The following is a 24,961-nucleotide window of genomic DNA, read 5'->3' on the forward strand; positions in this document are numbered from 1 at the left end:
AAATCTGGAAGGAGAAAATACTCAACACGTGCATTACACTTCATGTTTTAAATTGACTTTGCTGGCATAAGGCTACATGAGCACGCCATGTTTTTTGGTGCAGTTATGTTGTCAGAGACTTTAGATTTCTCAGCAAAGTCTATGAGTATTCAGATTTGCTGTGCCACGTTGCAGTTTTTTTTGTCCGCAGTGTATTTCTCACAAACTTCTGACAGAAAAACTGCAGCATGTTCTATCTTCTTGCGTTTTTGGCTTGCTACTACTGAAAAAACGTATCAAAAAGGCATGGTCAAAAACACACCAAAAACGCATTAAAAACGCACCAAAAAAGGCACCATCGTTACAAGCATTTGATTTTTTACATTTCCAGGCTCTCTGGGACAAGGTGCAGTTTGGGTGAAGTTTTTGTGACAAAACTGCACTAAAAAAACGCTTCAAGAAAGGTGATAAACCCCCCCCCCCCCCCCGCACTGTATGCACATAGACTAAATAAAGAACCCTTCCCATGCAGTGCATGTATAGCTTATTGTTTTCATGTAAATGTAGCACCCCTGAGGTACCGGGTGCCACAAATGTAACCAGTGGAAACCCAAACCCCAGAATATCTGTGCCGACCAGTACACCAGCACCCCAACACCAGACTGAAAGACTGCCTAGCAACAGGTAAAAGGAATGGGCACTGATTGGATAGTCGCCACCCAATCTGTAGGGAGAGACCCAGTGAGGGGGAGGGGCCAGTGGTCAGTTGGGGAGTTGGAAGGAAGAGCAGACAGACGTCTACAGAGAGACAGAGCGGGAGGAAGTAGTCAGTTTTAGAGAAGTCGAGTTAAGGGAAGCAGTTAAGTGGAGTAGAGAGTGGAGGTGTGGAGGAAAGCGTGAGGAGAAGAGAGTAAAAAGTACAGAAAATACATGAAGCAACACTGGAGTGCTGTATAAGGAGTGAGGGACTGTGGAGTACGGAACCAGGACTCCAGGCACCATGGGTTACCTGTGGAAGTGTAAGACTGCAGGAACCGCAGGACACCTTTGGAAGTCTGGAACCAAGGCTCACAGGACAAGGTGAGGTGCAGACCCTAGGACAGTGGGACACTTTACGGTCAGATGTTACCTCTGCTGGGAGAGAAGCTCTCCAGGGTCCATCGCCAACCCAAAACGTCTGAAGCACAAGCAGCAAGCAGGGGACCAGGGACTGAACCCCTTCAATAGTCCAGGCTGCCTGCAGTAGGACCAAGACTGAAGAAGAAGGACTCCCAAGTAGCTCCAGGTCACAGGGGTCCAACCATAATAAGTGTGCACAGAGGACAGCCAACCCAGGTCACAGCTGGCACAGAAAACAAGGGGAGTGGGAACACCTGGAACCGGCACCAGTGGCTCCAAGTACCGAAAGTAAGGCAAGTCAAGCTGAAACTGCAATACTGGTGTGGACTGTTTCATTATCGCCCCGTGTACTCACACAGAAGGTTCCCCACTACTTTCCCCATCATTCACTGCTGGGGCCTGTCCCCATATGCGGAGGGCCCAAAACACCTAAGCTGCACAACTCCATCAGCCCCAGTAGGACCCTGCAGCGGCGGCCCCAATAAAGTGGCCGCACACCGCATGTGGCATAGTCGAAAACTCTTTTATTTTTATTTTCCCTTTTAATTTTATTTTTCAAACCTTTTTTCTGAGGGACTGCACCCCAAGGGCTACGGCAGCGGGTCGTGACCACGACTGTTCCCACTGCGCACAACACGCCGGGGACCGAGTACCCCACAGCCCCTGGGATGTCACATAAGCTGTTTGCCATGTAATAAGGGAGCACCATATAGTCTCAAGTTGTGTATGTAGATAGATACTAATCCATAATATATATATATATACTGTATATATATATATCTCGTATTTTTACGCTTTATAAGACGCACCTGATTATAAGACGCACCCCCAAATTTGGTGAAGGAAAAGAGAATTTTTTTTATTTAATGTTAAATGGGGTCCATCTTATAATGCCAGTGTCCGTCTAACAAATCATATAGGGTAAATGTCTCTTATAGCCCCCATCCTATAATTATCCCCCTTAATCTGGATATGGCCCCTTATATTGAATATAGCCCCCTTGTGCTGGCACACATCCCCCTGTGATGCCACATGTCCCCCTGTGCTGGCACAAGTCACCTATACCTGGCACAAGTCTCCTATAGCTGGCACAAGTCTCCGATAGCTTACACAAGTCTCCTATAGCAGGCACAGGTCTCCTATAGCTGGCACACATCCCATATTGCTGGCACAAGTCTCCTATAGCTGGCACACATCCAATACAGCTGGCACAGGTTTCCTATAGCTGGCACAGATCCCATACAGGTGGCACAGGTCTCCTATTGCTGGCACACATCCAATACAGCTGGCACAGGTCTCCTATTGCTGGCACACATCCAATTCAGCTGGCACACATCTCCTATAGCTGGCACACATCCAATACAGGTGGCACAGGTCTCCTATTGCTGGCACACATCCAATACAGCTGGCACAGGTCTCCTATTGCTAGCACACATCCAATACAGCTGGCAAAGGTCTCCTATTGCTGGTACACATCCAATACAGCTGGCACAGGTCTCCTATTGCTGGCACGTGTCCCCCTGTGTTAGATATGGCCCCCATGCTGCTGCCTATAGTAAAATAAACACTTTACTTTACCTACTCCAGTGCTGTAATCCCTTGTGTCTCCCGTGCTGCTCAGCTCCTGCCCTTCCTGGTTCTCAGTGCCGGTCATGTGATCGGCACAGCAGAGTGACATGATCTCTGCGCGCCTGATCACAGCGGCAGCAGTGAGATCGGGGAGACACCAGGAGACACGCTGGAGAAGGTAAGTAAAGAGTTTATATTTTAGGATGGGCAGCAGCATGGGGGCCATATCTAACACAAAGGGGGGGGCATGTGCGATCAAAGGGGGGTGTAGGCAGATATAATATGTGCCTCTCCCCAGCCCATTGCTGCGGTGCGGTTTCAGCACCACGGTGATGGACAGCGGCTGTGCATATTATATGAGCGGGAGCAGGAGATCTCCCGCTGACTCCAGCAGCCTTCACAAGCCTCTATCAGCCCCCAGCACCCCCCAGCACCGCTTCAGAGTTGCCCCCACCTCGCCTGGACCCGTATATTCGGAGTATAAGATGCACCCCCTACTTTCCCCCAAAATTTGGGGGAACTAAAGTGCGTCTTATAAAGCGAAAAACATTTTTTTTTTTATATATATATATATATATATATATATATATAAAGTACAGACCAAAAGTTTGGACACACCTTCTCATCTCTAGAACAACTATTAAGAGGAAACTTTGTGCAGCAGGCTTTCATGGTAAAATAGCTGCTAGGAAACCCCTGCTAAGGACAGGCAACAAGCATAAGAGACTTGTTTGGGGTAAAGAACACAAGGAACGGACATTAGACCAATGGAAATCTGTGCTTTGGTCTGATGAGTCCAACTTTGAGATCTTTGGATCCAACTACCGTGTCTTTGTAGAAAAGGTGAACGGACTTTACATGCCTAGTTCTCACCCTGAAGCATGGATGAGGAGGTGTGATTGTGTGGGGGTGCTTTGCTGGTGACACTGTTGGGGATTTATTCAAAATTGAAGGCATACAGAACCACCATGCCTACCACAGCATCTTGCAGCGGCATGCTATTCCATCCGGTTTGCGTTTAGTTGGATCATCATTTATTTTTCAACAGGACAATGACCCCAAACACACCTCCAGGCTGTCTAAGGGCTATTTGACTAAGAATGAGAGTAATGGGGTGCTATGCCAGATGACCTGGCCGCCACAGTCACCAGACCTGAACCCAATCGAGATGGCTTGGGGTGAGCTGGACCACAGAGTGAAGGCAAAAGGGCAAACAAGTGCTAAGCATCTCTTGGAACTCCTTTAAGACTGTTGGAAGACCATTTCCGGTGACTACCTCTTGAAGTTCATCAAGAGAATGCCAAGACTGTGAAAGCAGTAATCAAATCAAAAGGTGGCTACTTTGAAGAACCTAGAATATAAGACATATTTTCAGTTGTTTCACACTTTTCTAAGTATTTCATTCCACATGTTGTAATTCATAGTTTTGAAGCCTTCAACGTGAATCTACAATTTTCAGTGTCATGAAAATAAAGAAAACTCTTTGAATGAGAAGGTGTGTCCGAACGTTTGGTCCGTACTGTATATATATATATATATATATATATATATATATATATAAATATATATATATATATATATATATATATATATATTATATTATTAAATATATATGTGTATTTTTTTTTTTTTTTTTTTTTTAATCGATTATTAGGATGGAAATAGAAGGGAGGATGCTTCTAATACCTAACTTTAGAATAAAGGCTGTTGTTGCTGGTGATTTCTCTTGTTTAATAGCTGATTGTCACTATTATGTTCAATTGTTCACTCCTTGAGGGAATGTATTTAGGTTAAATAAGAATGGACTACCACGTGTCAAAATGAGTGTGTCCAAATTCAATACAGAGTAGTGTTAAGCTTAAATATATAAAGGTCTGTGTATCAATAGATGAGCAAATATATAAATAAATCGATAAATCAATAGATATGCCTTTCTGTGGGATACTGTGGGTATCAATAGAAACTGCCCAACTTGTAATTACAAGCTATTAAATGAAAATCAATGGTGGTGCACTAGAGTTGAAAAAACAGGCAGTTAACCAGTTAAAAATGTGTACAGAAAACAAATGTGGGCAGAAAAAAAATAGCACATTGGTAATTTATGCATTTGAAATCATTGGTATTGTAGCAGAATTGCACAACCTAGTGCTGAACCAAATTATAATATGTGTATAAGATAGGAGACTCAGGCGTGTGGTACAGCGAAGCAGTGTTTGGGATCCGATAAGCAGTCCAAGGAGATTTCACTTAAAGATCCTGGTCCCAAAGCCGGACTGGCAGGGAAAGAAACAGAGACAGACCGGTAAAGAGGCAGACAGACAGGGAGAGAGGCAGACAGACAAGGAAAGAGGCAGACAGGGAGAGGGACAGACAGGGAAAGAGACAGACAGAGAAAGAGACAGACAGGGAAAGAGACAGATAGGGAAAGAGACAGATAGAGACAGACAGAGACAAGGAGAGACACACAGAGACAGACAGACAGAGAAAAACAGGGAAAGAGACAAACAGGGAAAAAGAGACAGAGACAGACAGACACACAGAGACAGACAGAGACAGACATGGAAAGAGACAAACAAAGAGATAGAGAGACAGACAGAGGCTTGGAGAGAGAGAGTGGGAGAGAGACAGTTACTATTTTGGGCAATGCTGGGTGCTACAGCTAGTATTTGTATACTTCAAAGATGTCCCAAAATTGAATCCACGCTGTCAAAAATATATCATTTTTATTTATTTTTACATTACCTGGCTAAATTTTGACATTTCCCTGGTCCTTTTTTTGGTTAGTTTAGTAGTAAGCATAAACCTCACACTGCAAAATTTCTAGCTGAATTTTTTTATTGAAATGTGGTGAAGACAGAGATATATTTCCAAACAGCTTTTATTAAAATTAAGCTAATAATTGAAACAATATGAAAGATAGATGCAGTACATGAGCCTGTTACAGTGACTAATAGCTTATAAATAAATACGTACAATTGCGTTGTTTATTCCCCTTTGACTTGTCATGTGTCTTTTTTTTAGGAATATGAAAGACACAGCCATCCTTGAGAAAGAAAGCTAAACATAACCTGTTTATCCTTATCTTGAACTCTCTAAGAGCTTTCTAAAATAATGCATTTTCATTTTATGCACATTCCCCCCAGCAAAAAATACTAGTTGTATATTAGGCCACATGCACACCTTGAGTATTTGTTGAGTCTTTTACCTCAGTATTTGTAAGGCCACATGCACATCTTGAGTACTGGGTGAGTTTTTCACGTCAGTATTTGTAAGGCTACGTGCACACCTTAAATATTTGTTGAGTTTTTACCTCAGTATTTGTAAGACAAAACCAGGAATGGAACAATCAGAGGGAAAGTATAATAGAAACACGTGCACCACTTCTGTATTTTTTACCCACTCCTGGTTTTGAATTACAAATACTGAGGTAAAAACTCACCAAACACTCAATGTGTGCACAAGTCCTTACAAATACTGAGGTAAAAACTCACCAAACACTCAATGTATGCACAAGTCCTTACAAATACTGAGGTAAAAAACTCCCCAAATACTCACTGAATTCCTTTTGAATCCTCCTTATCTCTGCACACTTAACATTGCCAATATGTATGCATTCAATGGAAAACTAAGGAACAGGTCACTGTCAGATTACTCTGTCAGCATATTATATCCTACAGGAACAAAGGATTGCACATATTGAAATTCAATCTAATAATTCTCTTCCCCCATATGCCATCTATACTAAGCTGGGATCCACCTACACACATTGGCAAATTATTAGTGATGAGAGAGCAGTAGCATGCACGGGTGCTTGGTATTAGTAATGAGCACTTGGATGCTCGGACAGGCTCAACCCATTAACCAAGTATAATATAAGTCTACGAGGATCTTCCGGAAAATGCTCGAGTCACCCATTGACTTCCATTTTACTCGGTACACGAGTTGAGCCCGTCAGAGCATCCAACTGATCGTACCATGTACCGAGCACCCATGCATGGTAGTGCTCGCTTATCACTAATAACTAGACATTGTGTATGGGAAATTTTACAAAGCACAATACAGTCATATGAAAAAGTTTGGGCACCCCTATTAATGTTAACCTTTTTTCTTTATAACAATTTAGGTTTTTGCAACAGCTATTTCAGTTTCATATATCTAATAACTCATGGACTGAGTAATATTTCTGGATTGAAATGAGGTTTATTGTACTAACTGAAAATGTACAATCCGCATTTAAACAAAATTTGACCGGTGCAAAAGTATGGGCACCCTTATCATTTTTTTATTTGAACACTCCTAACTACTTTTTACTGACTTACTAAAGCATTAAATTGGTTTAGTAACCTAATTGAGCTTTGAACTTCATAGGCAGGTGTATCCAATCATGACAAACGGTATTTAAGGTGGCCACTTGCAAGTTGTTTTTCCTAGTTGAATCTCCTATGAAGAGTGGCATCATGGCTCCTCAAAACAACTCTCAAATGATCTGAAAACAAAGATTATTCAACATAGTTGTTCAGGGGAAGGATACAAAAAGTTGTCTCAGAGATTTAAACTGTCAGTTTCTACTATGAGCAACATAGTAAGGAAATGGAAGAACACAGGTACAGTTCTTGTTAAGCCCAGAAGTGGCAGGCCAAGAAAAGCACTTGCTACCCATAGTAAAATTTGGTGGAGGTTCCATCATGCTTTGGGACTGTGTGGCCAATGCCGGCACCGGGAATCTTGTTAAAGTTGAGGGTTGCATGGATTCAACTCAATATCAGCAGATTCTTGACAAAAAATGTGCAAGAATCAGTGACAAAGTTGAAGTTACGCAGGGGATGGATATTTCAGCAAGACAATGATCCAAAACACTGCTCCAAATCTACTCAGGCATTCATGCAGAGGAACAATTACAATGTTCTGGAATGGCCATCCCAGTCCCCAGACATGAATATCATTGAACATCTGTGGGATGATTTGAAGCATGCTGTCCATGATCGGCGACCATCAAACTTAACTGAACTGGAATTGTTTTGTAAACAGGAATGGTCAAATATATCTTCATTCAGGAACTGATTAAAAGCTACAGGAAGCGATTAGAGGCTGTTATTTTTGCAAAAGGAGGATCTACAAAATATTAATGTCACTTTTATGTTGAGGTGCCCATACTTTTGCACCGGTCAAATTTTGTTTAAATGCGGATTGCACATTTTCTGTTAGTACAATAAACCTCATTTCAATCCAGAAATATTACTCAGTCCATCAGTTATTAGATATATGAAACTGAAATAGCTGTTGCAAAAACCCAAATTGTTATAAAGAAAAAAGGTTAACATTAATAGGGGTGCCCAAACTTTTTCATATGACTGTACATGATAACAGAAATCACATCATAGATTAAAGGATTTTTTTTTGTTTGATGGGCAAATTGAGCTGATGTTTAGACCAAGAGAAAAATTAAAATTACCAACAGCCGGTGAGCATGGGAGAGGTAGTTGGTGGATGGATAGATTGTTAACTTCTCTATCAAAATTCCTTATGTAAACATTACAGCCAGCAGGTAAAATTGAACTATGACATACTTCGTGGCACCTCTCTCTTAGGACTCCTGTATGTTGTTCCCTAGCTGTTGGCAGATTGATGTACTATTGTGCGTTAGGGTCTTTGGAAATGGCATAGTATTATCAGAACTTGATGTTAGGCTGGAGTCACACTTGTGTGTGACTCCCACGAGGATCGCATAGCATCGCCAGGACTAGCCGGCAGCTCTCTTGACAGGAGTGGGTCATCTCCATGTATTTCTATGCAGCTGACACACTCCTGTCAAGAGAGCCGCCAGCTGGTCCGAGCAGTGCGATGCGGTCCTCGCACAAATTACACACAAGTGTAACTCCAGCCTTAGAATGAAAGTCATAATCATTGACAAAACCACTAGGGTAAAAGCATATCACTTAGTGATAACATTTATGCTTTTTTTCCCCCTTTGATACTCAGTGTGGCTAAATATCATCTGTTTTATTTTAAAATGACCCATGCCCTACAGAAGATTGGAAACCATTGCTTTATAGTAATTAACCACTTTTCTGATTTGCACGTGTTCAGACAACCCCTTTAACTAAAAACAAAACATTTATCCCACATGGTCTATATTAAAAGTAGAAGCAGCAAGCTTGACATAAATCATTCTCTCACAGAAGAAAATATACCAGTATTATCAATTACATAGCAAGGCACTCAGTACAAAAGTTACTCTTATCTGCCAAGTTTTTTCTCAACCATGTTCACCATGTATTCAACTTGTTTCTTTGGAAAAGATGACAGTGTTTGACATTAATACAGTAGAGTGCATCTCACTAGCTCAAAAGATGATGCTGGGACTCACAATAGACTTCCATTTTGAACTTGAAATTTGAGGAAATTAATAATGTGGTCACCAAGTCCGGACCATTGAAATTATGTTGTTCTACATTAATTTTTGTAGAGAATCAATATTCTTGATATTATAAGACAAAAAAACTGTTAAATATTTGGCAATACTCTGACTGGTTGCTATGACCAACAGCTCTTCTCTTCTATGAACCATATTTCAAAAATCAGTAAACTTTGTTAGTGCGGCTTGCAGACTAGGTTGAGTTTCACTCTATATATAATGAAAATGAAACATATTCGATAATAAACATCTCATATTTTTGCAGATGTAAGCACTTACTCCAGATATCCCTATTATGTGGTCCTAACTCAAGTAACAATTAAGAAAGATGATGATAAGTATGTACTTCCACTAATATCCACCTATTGCTAGACTTGATGTTCCTTTTGTTTTGGAGCAACATTGTTATTCTTTTCGAACAGGATTTTTATTTCTGCCTCCCTCCCAGTATAGCCAGTATAATGAGAAAAGGTAGAGGGCAAAACATACCAGAAAATCGAAATGGTACATAAGGCCAGCAAACACCACAAACATTATAACACAGAAGACTTTAGAGCTCACATGGCCCATATTTGTGGGCTCTGTGGCAATTGTGCCAGACGGAGTCTGCTGGTTAGGATATGTGTGATCATTCTGAAAATATTCTGTATCCTGCAGCTCATTCTGTTGTTCTGCTTCTAGATATTTAGTATCTGCTTCATCCTCATGTTCACTGATAAAAATAGATGGCCCCACATATCCCTCTTCCATTTTAGCCCGCACATTATCTATGTTTGCTATGTCGTCTGTGATAACCAGTTGTGACACGTTAGTGAAATCTACTGTCTCCTTTTCAGTTACAACATCCTCCTCTGTAATTACATCTAGAACCTGCCTCAGTGCTGTAAATGAATTGCTGGACTTTATAACTGGAAAATCATTTTCTACAATACGGTCTCCAACCAAGCCATCTGACCTGATTTCATGATGTTCTAATTCATTTTTTCCTCTGGGAATATATGCCACATCCCCATAATGTATACTTTCTGTAGGTAAATGTGAAATATTGTGTATTTTTAATGTACTCTCCTCTGCTACACTTTCCACCCTCTTTGTATCACTAGATACAATGCTATCACTGCTGACCTCCATGTTCTTCCCTGATGATTCTTCTTCTGATATCTCATCAGACTCGCTGACCTCCATGTTCTTCCCTGATGATTCTTCTTCTGATTTCTCATCAGACCCCTGTTGTGCTCGTACATTTTCACCAATATCTATAGCGGAACCTTTGCTACCCTGTCTATCTTGAGCACTTGTTTGACTTTGACCTTTTTCTTCTGTTATCTTAGCAATTATGACCTTGTATCCCTGTGTCTGCTCACTTGGAAGAGTTCCCAGCATTGCATTCCCTTTATGAAATGTGCTCTGTGTCACATTTTCAGCTGCAGCACAAGCTATTGATGGTAAGGCTTCAAGCACTGGTGATTTTTTTTCGGAATCATTACCTGCATGTATAGGTCTATCTATGTGATCGTCTGTTTCTGATACCACATTTTTGTCATCAGCAACCTGTATTTTCTTATGTCCTTTAACACAGCGACTCTCTTGGCCTATACTATTATATTGTTTGTCCAATGAGGCAGAATTAATATCCGCATCTGAGTCAGTAGTAATATATTGTTTTTCAGGTTCGGTGATATTATCTATGCTTTTTGTATTTTGGCAAAAGGAAAGAGAAAGATTTGTATTTTGAGTTGCTTCTTCTTGGCCATCTCTAAACAGGTAAGCGTCACCTGGAGATGTAAAGCCGCAAATCTTTTGAATTTGTTCTGCATTTTCCGTTTCAAGGACATCGCTACCAGAAGATTTACATTTATATAAAGGATTTTGGAATTCCTCCTGCTGTGAAAATAACATGGGATGTTCTCTCTCTGTATGTTCTACTGTTGCTGGCAGGAGAGTGTCATTCTCAATTGTTTCACTTTTACTTTTCTCACTTTGCTCATCTTTTATTCCCTTTGTGTCTTGAGTTGAAAAGTATGGTAAAGTAGCTATGCTATGGCCATAATTTGGATTGGCATTATCATCCCAAACTTCTACTATCTCGGTTAACTGTGTAATGTCAGTTTGTATAGCATATGGATCTTCTGATATTTTGAGACAGCTGTCACTTACAGAGTACTCACTTTGCTCTACAGTTGATGACCGCTGACATGGTTCCCGGTGTAATTCCTCATCTAAAGTCACTGGTGAGATTTTTTCCTGTTCAATTAACTCTGAGCCATGTAAATATAATTCTGTTTTTTCACTTTCATCTAAACATTCCTGTGTTCTTGTGAGCGCTTTATAGTGTCCAGAATGATGATTGCTGCTTAACAAAGAGATGAAGTCTTCAGTCTCCTTAGATGAGGTGACCTCAGTGATAGGAAGACGTTCCTCACTATGATCACACTCTTTTGGCTGATCTGAATTATAGTCTGATATGCCAGTATAAGTATTCTTCAGATATGGAATTTCTTCATCTAGTTGTCGATCAGCTCTTGAAATTGAGTTTTCAGGAAACCCAGTACTGTATTTTTCTTCAATAGAAGTAATTCTGGCATTCATAAGTCGCTGACTTAGCTGTGATTTAAAAAAAATTAAAAAAAATGATTATAATAATCAGAAAATATATTTCTTTTAAAAACATAACCATTTAAAGAAACAAACAAAATCATCTTGAAGATTTAATAAATACAACCATGCTCCTGTAATGTCCAAAGTAGGATAACAATCAAGCGGTTAGAAACATTTTATCTTTTAGGATGCAATGGTTATGTGAGGGTAGTAAACATATCTTCATATTCAGTGTTCTTCATTGACCTATGCATAACAAGCAAGTTAATATTTATCAGTAAATCTTCATAAGGAGTAAATCACCTAGATTCATACCTGTCATTATATCCTAGACACTCTGAATGTTGCCCATGATGCGTGTAGGAGACGTTTTGCAGCTCATGCGAACAAGGGCTGCATTTGCCTGGGCTTGATAGCTGAGGGAATTGAATGCACTTGACTTAATTCAATATAGACTGTAGCAGTATTAAAATAGGTGTTAATATACACCTTTATGCAAATTTACTTATTAAAAAAAAATATTAAAAAAATCTTATTTGTTCCTTTTTGTCTATAAATAAAGATTACCAATAACTCACACGAGCATATGCTTGTTTTATTTGAAGTGGCAGCACAATACTGATTACAATACAAACTGTATACATTATTATATAGATCTTGATGAGGCTGATGTTCTTTTGAAAATCCATGTCAGAATACATTTGTTTAAGTTTAAACTCAAACTCTAAATTGATAGTTCCTCAGTGTCCCTCCTCCCCGCTGCTGCTGAAAGCTTATAATGCTCAGTTCAATCTACAGCTGTCAGTCATGCTGGGTGGATGGAGACTGACTACATTTGGTCCCATGAGCTCTCAAGCTCTTTACTTGTACTCATCAAAAGCTAGTTTCAATTTCAGAGTTGTACAATCTTTCTAACATGGGTTTTCAAAATTCATCAGGTTTGAAATGAACCTGACCATTGTACCCTTCCTAAAATGCCCAATTCCTTGTCCAATTGATTTCTTTGTATGCCAAAAATGTATTTTATAACTGCAGTAGTGATATGCTAAATAATGGGGGACTAGTTGTGGGTGTGTTGTTGTCCCAAGACTAAATATCTCACTAACTATGGTATGAGAGAATTATATGATTGTAAGGGTGGTGTCACCGAACGTCTTTACCAATATCTGCCTCCCTGACACTGCACAATAATCTAGGTCTATGCACTTCGGCTTCACTGAAAATGTAAGCTAAGGGCCTAAGTAATTGGGAAGGAAGTAAAGACACAGAATGCAGGCCTTATGGACATAACTGAACAACTGTAATCAGCAGCGGACAAAAACAGAAAAGGACCCTTTGCAATCTAAAAGCTCACTATTATGCACAATTCTACTGCCTTGAAAGTGGTAATGGGCTCTTTTACCTTTTAGGCCCCTGTGCTGCACAGATTGCCCCAATGATATGTCCGTCTCTGACTATAATGATCCTACTGAATCCTTAACCTAAGAACCCATTTTGGCTCTAAGCTAAACTGTCACGTTATGTGAACTTATATTTTCACCCCTGTAACTATGCTAACATGCTTGTTTGTGTCTGGATCTTTGTGAAAAGTAAAAGTATGAAGTTATGCTGGAATTAAACTTTTGATCTATGTCTGCCATTATTCTCCTGCTATTGCACACCTACAAATTAAAATATCATAATGACAGATAAAATTACTTCTGTATGGACTTAAAGTGGAATTGTCAAAACCCACCGACTGTCATGGCTCCATCAGATGCTGTTCACATTGCAGATTATGACACTTCGCTCTATATTTCCTGTGGTGTTTCTGATGTATGCAGGCTGACTCGGGCATCAACCAGCTGTGTGGTCATTCATAGACAATCTAGCATGAGTTAACCTCTGCTAGCCTGCTTGTTAAGCTTCTGGGATCACATGTTGTAAGGAAGCCTATCACATGTGCTCATCTCATACTTAGGTTTGAGGAGATCTTCTACCAACACTGACTATAGTTTCAGCTGTGTTGGTCTGTGTGCTGTGGTGTCCCAGATTTGCTGAAGAGCAGCCTGTGCTTGGTGTTGTTGTGGAGTTTCCCCATAGGCTTGTTTCCACCCTGCTTTTGTTTTCCTAATAATCTCTTGTTGTCATACCTCTGTGTGTGAGTATGGTATGACAGTTTTGGTTTCCCCTGTTTGTCTATTTCTGTAGGTTAAATCACACTACTGCCCAGGCCCCCCTCTGAGGAGAAGGTATAAGATCAGTGCTCATCAGGAGCAGGAACAGGAAGGACACTAAGGCATCCCCACCTTTAGTAGTCTCCCTGAGATTAGAGAGAGCACTGGGCACCCTAGCCAGCTTAAGGGTCCTGGTTTCCCGCTATCATCATAGTCTCACATGACAGGAATTGTCACCAAATCTAGCAATATAATTTGGATACATCATGGAATAGATAACCTGGTCCTTACTTTACAAATCCATCCCAGAATTATTCTATAATCCTTTCTAAACACTCAGGTTTTATAAGTCAAACTAAACACTGACAGATTTTATGAGTACAAGTATCTTCAAGTTGCAAACTCTATCTCCACCAACCTCGCTTGATTGACAGGTTCTTTTCAATGCTCTGTTCTACTGTTGAATTCTGATGACTGCAGTCTCCACCGGTTTTAATGAAGACCTTGTCTTGCAGAAGATTTTTCAGTTTGTAATAACAACTTCCAACACAATCTGCGTCATGAATCAAGCTTATCAAGGGTACCTTTGCATATATGTACACTGTATCTATGGTTGAACATGGTAGATCTGCCCATAGATAATCTCAATCTTGGGAGAGGGAGAACACCTATTGCTAATGGTTCTCTGTTTATCAGCTATGATTAAGTGTGTGAATAAAAACATTGAAATTACTGGTAAATACTTCTTATTTCTATTTAAAAATTATAAAAGAAAAAGCCAATCAAAGCTCCACACTTTCTAGACGAGATGCACATTTATCCTACATTCTGGATTAAATAAATGCCGTTCTAAAATGCGACCACACATTGTAGTATGCCCACATCATGCAGAATGGAGGTTTCAACACAAAAAAAATTGTCACTGATTTTTGCAATTCCTGTACCCAATTTCATCATTGGCATGTATAGATACCAAATTGATGGTAATGGAGGATGGGAATCTTTTGTTTGTGTTAAAATACTTACACCAGACAACAAATAACTTGGGTATTTAGGAGAATTAGAAGATTTTTGTTTCATGTGGGTTTGCCCTGAGTAGAGTTGAGCGCGGTTCGTGGTTCGTGGTTCTCCAGTTCTAGGCTCGAGTGATTTTGGGGCATGTTCTAGATCGAACTAGAACTCGAGCTTTTTGCAAAAGCTCGATAGTTCTAGAAACGTTCGAGAATGGTTCTAGCAGCAAAAAAACAGCTAAATCTTAGCTTGGTTTCTGCTGTAATAGTGAAAGTCACTCTGTGAATCACACTATTATGATATTTCAGTGTATAGTGTGCGTGAACAGCGCCTTCAGATCACTGCTGTTTCTATAATGGCGATCGCCATTTTTTTTTTTTTTTTCTTGTCTTCCTTCCCTAAGCGCGCGCGTGTAGTGGGGCGGGCCAGCATGTCAGCCAATCCCAGACACACACACAGCTAAGTGGACTTTGAGCCAGAGAAGCAACGGCATGTGTGATAGGATGTCCATGTCACATGTAACTGCATTATAAAACCGGACATTTTCTTCCAGGACGCCATTATCTGCCTTCTGCGTCTTTGGTGTCAGACATCACTGTCGCAGCTCCGTCCTCCTGAGTCCTATCGCCGATACAGCTGTATGCGCTGCATACACAGCGTTAGACAGCTTAGGGAGAGCACTTTATAGCAGTCCTTTTAAGGGCTCAAACCGGCAGGGTCAGAGTTAAGGTGACAGGTCCTGCAAACAGCAACAGCGTCTGTGTAGCCAAGGTCAGGGATTTCCTCCCTGCATTTCCCTATTAGGAGGGATAGAAAGGCAGGCTTCCATTCCTCTACCCAGAGCCCCAAAATCCTGGCACTGTACCCTCGTGTCCTCTGCATACTCCAACTCATTATAACTAAGCCATTATACTAGCAAACACTCAGTGTACCTAGTGGCATCCTATCTGTGGCTATTGGACTTTGCTATAGTCCCACTAGTGCAAAGACATTTGCAGAGCGCGTCTGCCTGCGTTGCACACTCCAACTCATTATAACTAAGCCATTATACTAGCAAACACTCAGTGTACCTAGTGGCATCCTATACGTGGCTATTGGACTTTGCTATAGTCTTACTAGTGCAAAGACATTTGCAGAGCGCATCTGCCTGCGTTGCACACTCCAACTCATTATAACTAAGCCATTATACTAGCAAACACTCAGTGTACCTAGTGGCATCCTATCTGTGGCTATTGGACTTTGCTATAGTCCCACTAGTGCAAAGACATTTGCAGAGCGCATCTGCCTGCGTTGCACACTCCAACTCATTATAACTAAGCCATTATACTAGCAAACACTCAGTGTACCTAGTGGCATCCTATACGTGGCTATTGGACTTTGCTATAGTCCCACTAGTGCAAAGACATTTGCAGAGCGCATCTGCCTGCGTTGCACACTCCAACTCATTATAACTAAGCCATTATACTAGCAAACACTCAGTGTACCTAGTGGCATCCTATACGTGGCTATTGGACTTTGCTATAGTCCCACTAGTGCAAAGACATTTGCAGAGCGCATCTGCCTGCGTTGCACACTCCAACTCATTATAACTAAGCCATTATACTAGCAAACACTCAGTGTACCTAGTGGCATCCTAAACGTGGCTATTGGACTTTGCTATAGTCCCACTAGTGCAAAGACATTTGCAGAGCGCATCTGCCTGCGTTGCACACTCCAACTCATTATAACTAAGCCATTATACTAGCAAACACTCAGTGTACCTAGTGGCATCCTATCTGTGGCTATTGGACTTTGCTATAGTCCCACTAGTGCAAAGACATTTGCAGAGCGCATCTGCCTGCGTTGCACACTCCAACTCATTATAACTAAGCCATTATACTAGCAAACACTCAGTGTACCTAGTGGCATCCTAAACGTGGCTATTGGACTTTGCTATAGTCCCACTAGTGCAAAGACATTTGCAGAGCGCATCTGCCTGTGTTGCACACTCCAACTCATTATAACTAAGCCATTATACTAGCAAACACTCAGTGTACCTAGTGGCATCCTATCTGTGGCTATTGGACTTTGCTATAGTCCCACTAGTGCAAAGACATTTGCAGAGCGCATCTGCCTGTGTTGCACACTCCAACTCATTATAACTAAGCCATTATACTAGCAAACACTCAGTGTACCTAGTGGCATCCTATCTGTGGCTATTGGACTTTGCTATAGTCCCACTAGTGCAAAGACATTTGCAGAGCGCATCTGCCTGCGTTGCACACTCCAACTCATTATAACTAAGCCATTATACTAGCAAACACTCAGTGTACCTAGTGGCATCCTATACGTGGCTATTGGACTTTGCTATAGTCCCACTAGTGCAAAGACATTTGCAGAGCGCGTCTGCCTGCGTTGCACACTCCAACTCATTATAACTAAGCCATTATACTAGCAAACACTCAGTGTACCTAGTGGCATCCTATCTGTGGCTATTGGACTTTGCTATAGTCCCACTAGTGCAAAGACATTTGCAGAGCGCATCTGCCTGCGTTGCACACTCCAACTCATTATAACTAAGCCATTATACTAGCAAACACTCAGTGTACCTAATGGCATCCTATACGTGGCTATTGGACTTTGCTATAGTCCCACTAGTGCAAAGACATTTGCAGAGCGCATCTGCCTGCGTTGCACACTCCAACTCATTATAACTAAGCCATTATACTAGCAAACACTCAGTGTACCTAGTGGCATCCTAAACGTGGCTATTGGACTTTGCTATAGTCCCACTAGTGCAAAGACATTTGCAGAGCGCATCTGCCTGCGTTGCACACTCCAACTCATTATAACTAAGCCATTATACTAGCAAACACTCAGTGTACCTAGTGGCATCCTAAACGTGGCTATTGGACTTTGCTATAGTCCCACTAGTGCAAAGACATTTGCAGAGCGCATCTGCCTGCGTTGCACACTCCAACTCATTATAACTAAGCCATTATACTAGCAAACACTCAGTGTACCTAGTGGCATCCTATCTGTGGCTATTGGACTTTGCTATAGTCCCACTAGTGCAAAGACATTTGCAGAGCGCATCTGCCTGCGTTGCACACTCCAACTCATTATAACTAAGCCATTATACTAGCATTTTTTGCTGCCAGTTTAAGGGCCGTAGTTGCATTGTCAGGGATATTTATTCTTTATTATTCTGCTGTTAATAAAGCTAGACCACCACTGCAATCTTCACCACCTCTCAATTTTTACTACCACATTTTCAGTCCACAATCTTGTCGCAATCAACATGAGTGGCAAAATGACAGATGCTGGTGGAAAGGGGAAGAGGCGTGGTGGAAAAGGCAAAAAAGGTTTTGTCTGTGGGGAAGGTGGCAAAGCTCCATTATCATCTGCTGAAGATAGACCATCTACCAGCAAAAGTAAGATGTCTACTACTTACCGTGGACAATCCGATGTGCTCCCTTTTTTACGGACACGAACAACAGGAAGAAAGGTAGATGATGGGCAAAAAAGGAAAATGCTTGAATGGATCTCAAGTGGTCCAACAAGTGCCCTCTCAGCCACTTCAAGTACCGCATCCAAAAAACACCAGTCCTCTGAGTTGTCATCCCAATCATACTTGATTTCTCCCAGCTCTGAAGTCTCCATCAGCCCTGCACAGTATGGTGGAACTGAGATGGCTGAGTCTGCAGAGCTGTTCAGTCACACTATAGCCTGGGAATCAGAGGTCTGCTCCCAAGCTACAGTGAGTACAGAACAGGAAATGGTCTGCAGTGATGCCCAGAACCTTTGTGACTCTGATTCAGGCCGTGAGGACCAAGTTTCTGAGCATAATGTTGACCCTTTGTCACAAACTGTAACACCTGTGGTTATAGACAATGAGGAACATACTGATGAAGATGAGACGCAGATACCCGATTGGGATGACAACTTAAATATTCGGTCAGGGCAAGAAGAGGCTCGGTCTGAGGGGGAGGGGAGTGCAAACACAACAATTGATGATGAAGTTCTAGATCCCACCTACTGTCAACCCCCAGTCAGGCACTCGAGGAGGTCAACAGAGGCGGTGGAGGAGGATGCAACCGACGACGAAGTTACCTTGCGCCTTCCTGGACAGAGTTGGAGCACTGGTAGCACGTCTACAACTGCATCCTCAGCCACCACTCTGCCTATGAGCATTATTCGGGGTGGATCAACAGGTCGCATGGCCTCTAAGCCTTGCCTAGCCTGGTCCTTTTTTGACATAGAAAAAGATCGCCCAAATTATGTGATCTGTAAACTTTGTCATGATTCTCTTAGTAGAGGTCAAAACCTCAGCAGTTTGACAACTTCTTCCATGAATCGTCACATGAATAAATATCATAGGTCCCGGTGGGAAGCTCACTGTGCTGCAATGCGGCCTAGCAGAGCGAACCATCCACCGCCTGCCCCTTCCAGTGCATCCGCGCGCTCTTCATCTTCTAGGACTGTGGGGACAGCTGTCACACCTGTTTTTCCACGCAAAACTTCCACCACTGTAACCGCAACAGGCAGTTTGCTTGGTAGGTCGTCAGTTGGTTTGGAAGGGGAAACAAGTGAGTGTGTACAGCTCTCTCAGACATCGATAGCACCAACGTTGGATGAAGGCAACATCATGTCTCCGCCTGCACTTTCCTCACAAACCTGCATTTTTCCAGGGACACCCTACTCAACACCGTCTACACACAGCAGCCAGATCTCTGTCCCTCAGATGTGGTCAAATAAAAGGCCACTTCCTCCGACCCATGACAAAGCTAAGAGGTTGACTCTATCCCTCTGTAAGCTGTTGGCTACCGAAATGCTGCCTTTCCGCATAGTGGACACACAGGATTTTAGAGACCTTATGTCTGTCGCTGTGCCCCAGTACCAGATGCCTAGTCGCCACTACTTCTCTAAGAAAGGTGTGCCCGCGCTACACCAGCATGTCGCACACAACATCACCGCTTCCTTGAGAAACTCTGTGTGTGAACGGGTGCATTTCACCACCGATACTTGGACCAGTAAGCATGGACAGGGACGTTACATGTCGCTGACTGGGCACTGGGTAACTATGGTGATAGATGGTGAAGGGTCTGCTGCACAAGTCTTGCCGTCCCCACGACTTGTTTGTCAATCCTCTGTCTGTCCAAGTTCCGCCACTGCTTCTGCATCCTCCACCTCATCTGGGTCCTCCACCTCCGCCCCAAGCCTGCCTGGTCAGGCCACCAGCGTTCTCACTGCGCAGAAGGAATCACGCACGCCTCATTACTATGCTGGCAGCAGAGCGCAACGGCATCAGGCGGTCTTTAGCTTGACATGTCTTGGGAATAAGAGTCACACAGCTGAGGAGTTGTGGTCAGCTCTGCGGTCTGAGTTTAATAAATGTTTGTCTCCACTCAACCTGCAGCCTGGTAAGGCCGTGTGCGACAATGCTGCAGACCTGGGTGCGGCCCTTCGCCTGGGCAAGGTGACACACGTACCTTGTATGGCTCACGTGTTGAACCTTGTCGTCCAGCAATTTTTAACACACTATCCCGGCCTAGATGGCCTTCTGAACAGGGCACGAAAACTGTCTGCTCACTTCCGCCGTTCAAGCGCCGCAGCAGAGCGACTTGCATCGCTCCAGAAGTCTTTCGGCCTGCCGGTTCATCGCCTGAAATGCGATGTGGCGACACGCTGGAATTCAACTCTCCACATGTTACAGCGACTGTGGCAGCACCGCAGAGCCCTGGTGCAATACGTCATGACGTATAGCCTGGGCCAACGAGATGCAGAGGTGGGGCAGATCACCCTGATGGAGTGGTCTCAGATCAAGGACCTATGCACCCTTCTGCACAGTTTCGACATGGCGACGAATATGTTTAGCGCTGACAATGCCATTATCAGCATGACGATTCCAGTCATTTACATGCTGGAGCACACGCTAAACACTATTCGGAGTCAGGGGGTGGGACAACATGAAGGGGAGGAACTACAGGAGGATTCATATGCGCAAGGGACAACAACATCACCAAGGTCCAGACGTTCATCATCACCAACGCAGCAGGCATGGGACCATGGGGGACAGGGATCGACAAGGGCGCATAGTAGCAGGCGAAATGTTGAGCAAGGTGCAGGAGAACATGAAGAAATGGAGGACGAACTGTCCATGGACATGGAAGACTCAGCGGATGAGGGAGACCTTGGTCAAATTTCAGTTGAAAGAGGTTGGGGGGAGATGTCAGAGGAAGAAAGAACGGTTAGCACCTCTATGCCACAAACACAGCGTGGACTTGGTCCGCATGGCTGCGCAAGACACATGAGTGCCTTTTTGTTGCACTACCTCCAACATGACAGTCGTATTGTCAAAATTAGAATTGATGATGACTACTGGATTGCCACACTATTAGATCCCCGGTACAAGTCCAAATTTTGTGACATAATTCCAGCCATAGAAAGGGACGCACGTATGCAGGAGTATCAGCAGAAGCTGTTACTCAATCTTAGCTCGGCTTTTCCACCAAACAACCGTGCAGGTGCAGGGAGGGAATCTCCCAGTTGTAACTTGACAAACATGGGACGGTCTCGTCATCTTCAACAGTCTACCCGTACCAGTAGGACCGTATCTGGTGCTGGTAACAGCAATTTTATGGAATCTTTTCATAATTTTTTTAGACCCTCTTTTGCAAGGCCACCAGAGACAACAAGTCTGACACATAGTCAACGGCTGGAGAGGATGATACAGGAGTATCTCCAAATGAACATCGATGCCATGACTGTGCAACTGGAGCCTTGCTCCTTTTGGGCTTCAAACCTAGAAAAATGGCCAGAGCTCGCAACTTACGCCTTGGAGATTTTGTCGTGTCCAGCTGCCAGCGTTGTCTCTGAACGTGTCTTCAGTGCTGCTGGGTGTGTGCTGACAGATAAGCGCACGCGTCTGTCCAGTGACAATGTGGACAGACTGACGTTCATCAAAATGAACAAGTCATGGATCCACAAGGAATTTACTACCCCTGTGTCATCCTGGGGAGAGTAAATGCTTGTTGATTTGGAATGTGCTTGATGCAAATCAAAACATCCTGTTTGCAACTAGGGCCCAAGTGCTGCCACTGATGGGGTGGGTGTCTGTGTGGCCCAATTTTTGGAAAAAAGGGAGACTCCGCTTGGAGTAACCCTTGCTTGCTGTGTTTTTAAAAGAAGCCAAGATGAACAGAGCTGGGATCAGGAAAGACTTTGCTACCTACCCCGGTGTCATCCTGGGGACGGATAAGAATGGCGTATTTTTGAATGTGCTTGATGCAAATGTAGCTGTGAAGTGTACAACTGGGGCACAACTGCTGCCACTGAAGGGGTGGGTGTGTGTGGGGCCCAATGTTTGGAAAAAAGGGAGACTCCGCTTGGAGTAACCCTTGCTTACATTGTTTTTAAAAGAAGCCAAGATGAACAAGTCATGGTTCAGCAAAGACTTTATCTACCTACCCCGGTGTCATGCTGGGGACGGTTAATTATGGCGTATTTTTGAATGTGCTTGATGCAAATCAAAACATCCTGTTTGCAACTAGGGCCCAAGTGCTGCCACTGATGGGGTGGGTGTCTGTGTGGCCCAATTTTTGGAAAAAAGGGAGACTCCGCTTGGAGTAACCCTTGCTTGCTGTGTTTTTAAAAGAAGCCAAGATGAACAGAGCTGGGATCAGGAAAGACTTTGCTACCTACCCCGGTGTCATCCTGGGGACGGATAAGAATGGCGTATTTTTGAATGTGCTTGATGCAAATGTAGCTGTGAAGTGTACAACTGGGGCACAACTGCTGCCACTGAAGGGGTGGGTGTGTGTGGGGCCCAATTTTTGGAAAAAAGTAAGACTCCGCTTGGAGTAACCCTTGCTTACATTGTTTTAAAAAGAAGCCAAGATGAACAAGTCATGGTTCAGCAAAGACTTTATCTACCTACCCCGGTGTCATGCTGGGGACGGTTAATTATGGCGTATTTTTGAATGTGCTTGATGCAAATCAAAACATCCTGTTTGCAACTAGGGCCCAAGTGCTGCCACTGATGGGGTGGGTGTCTGTGTGGCCCAATTTTTGGAAAAAAGGGAGACTCCGCTTGGAGTAACCCTTGCTTGCTGTGTTTTTAAAAGAAGCCAAGATGAACAGAGCTGGGATCAGGAAAGACTTTGCTACCTACCCCGGTGTCATCCTGGGGACGGATAAGAATGGCGTATTTTTGAATGTGCTTGATGCAAATGTAGCTGTGAAGTGTACAACTGGGGCACAACTGCTGCCACTGAAGGGGTGGGTGTGCGTGGGGCCCAATTTTTGGAAAAAAGGGAGACTCCGCTTGGAGTAACCCTTGCTTACATTGTTTTTAAAAGAAGCCAAGATGAACAGAGCTGGGATCAGGAAAGACTTTGCTACCTACCCCGGTGTCATCCTGGGGACGGTTAATTATGGCGTATTTTTGAATGTGCTTGATGCAAATCAAAACATCCTGTTTGCAACTAGGGCCCAAGTGCTGCCACTGATGGGGTGGGTGTCTGTGTGGCCCAATTTTTGGAAAAAAGGGAGACTCCGCTTGGAGTAACCCTTGCTTGCTGTGTTTTTAAAAGAAGCCAAGATGAACAGAGCTGGGATCAGGAAAGACTTTGCTACCTACCCCGGTGTCATCCTGGGGACGGATAAGAATGGCGTATTTTTGAATGTGCTTGATGCAAATGTAGCTGTGAATTGTACAACTGGGGCACAACTGCTGCCACTGAAGGGGTGGGTGTGTGTGGGGCCCAATTTTTGGAAAAAAGGGAGACTCCGCTTGGAGTAACCCTTGCTTACATTGTTTTTAAAAGAAGCCAAGATGAACAAGTCATGGTTCAGCAAAGACTTTATCTACCTACCCCGGTGTCATGCTGGGGACGGTTAATTATGGCGTATTTTTGAATGTGCTTGATGCAAATCAAAACATCCTGTTTGCAACTAGGGCCCAAGTGCTGCCACTGATGGGGTGGGTGTCTGTGTGGCCCAATTTTTGGAAAAAAGGGAGACTCCGCTTGGAGTAACCCTTGCTTGCTGTGTTTTTAAAAGAAGCCAAGATGAACAGAGCTGGGATCAGGAAAGACTTTGCTACCTACCCCGGTGTCATCCTGGGGACGGATAAGAATGGCGTATTTTTGAATGTGCTTGATGCAAATGTAGCTGTGAAGTGTACAACTGGGGCACAACTGCTGCCACTGAAGGGGTGGGTGTGTGTGGGGCCCAATTTTTGGAAAAAAGGGAGACTCCGCTTGGAGTAACCCTTGCTTACATTGTTTTTAAAAGAAGCCAAGATGAACAAGTCATGGTTCAGCAAAGACTTTATCTACCTACCCCGGTGTCATGCTGGGGACGGTTAATTATGGCGTATTTTTGAATGTGCTTGATGCAAATCAAAACATCCTGTTTGCAACTAGGGCCCAAGTGCTGCCACTGATGGGGTGGGTGTCTGTGTGGCCCAATTTTTGGAAAAAAGGGAGACTCCGCTTGGAGTAACCCTTGCTTGCTGTGTTTTTAAAAGAAGCCAAGATGAACAGAGCTGGGATCAGGAAAGACTTTGCTACCTACCCCGGTGTCATCCTGGGGACGGATAAGAATGGCATATTTTTGAATGTGCTTGATGCAAATGTAGCTGTGAAGTGTACAACTGGGGCACAACTGCTGCCACTGAAGGGGTGGGTGTGTGTGGGGCCCAATTTTTGGAAAAAAGGGAGACTCCGCTTGGAGTAACCCTTGCTTACATTGTTTTTAAAAGAAGCCAAGATGAACAGAGCTGGGATCAGGAAAGACTTTGCTACCTACCCCGGTGTCATCCTGGGGACGGTTAATTATGGCGTATTTTTGAATGTGCTTGATGCAAATCAAAACATCCTGTTTGCAACTAGGGCCCAAGTGCTGCCACTGATGGGGTGGGTGTCTGTGTGGCCCAATTTTTGGAAAAAAGGCAGACTCCGCTTGGAGTAACCCTTGCTTGCTGTGTTTTTAAAAGAAGCCAAGATGAACAGAGCTGGGATCAGGAAAGACTTTGCTACCTACCCCGGTGTCATCCTGGGGACGGATAAGAATGGCGTATTTTTGAATGTGCTTGATGCAAATGTAGCTGTGAAGTGTACAACTGGGGCAC

At 43.2% G+C, this 24,961-nt stretch overlaps 1 protein-coding gene across 1 annotated transcript in view; it reads right to left on the reverse strand.

The window, feature by feature from the left end:
* Positions 1-7,954: 7,954 nt before the first annotated feature.
* The window catches only part of PPP1R3A (protein phosphatase 1 regulatory subunit 3A), a 227,869-nt gene continuing 210,862 nt past the window's right edge, over positions 7,955-24,961 (reverse strand). The window contains exon 4 of the mRNA XM_075345012.1: positions 7,955-11,686. Within this exon, the coding sequence (XP_075201127.1) occupies positions 9,488-11,686 (2,199 nt within the window). The 3' untranslated portion in view covers positions 7,955-9,487. The remainder of the gene's footprint in view (positions 11,687-24,961) is intronic.

Source organism: Anomaloglossus baeobatrachus, chromosome 4, assembly GCF_048569485.1.
Source record: "Anomaloglossus baeobatrachus isolate aAnoBae1 chromosome 4, aAnoBae1.hap1, whole genome shotgun sequence".
NCBI classification, from domain to species: Eukaryota; Metazoa; Chordata; class Amphibia; order Anura; family Aromobatidae; genus Anomaloglossus; species Anomaloglossus baeobatrachus.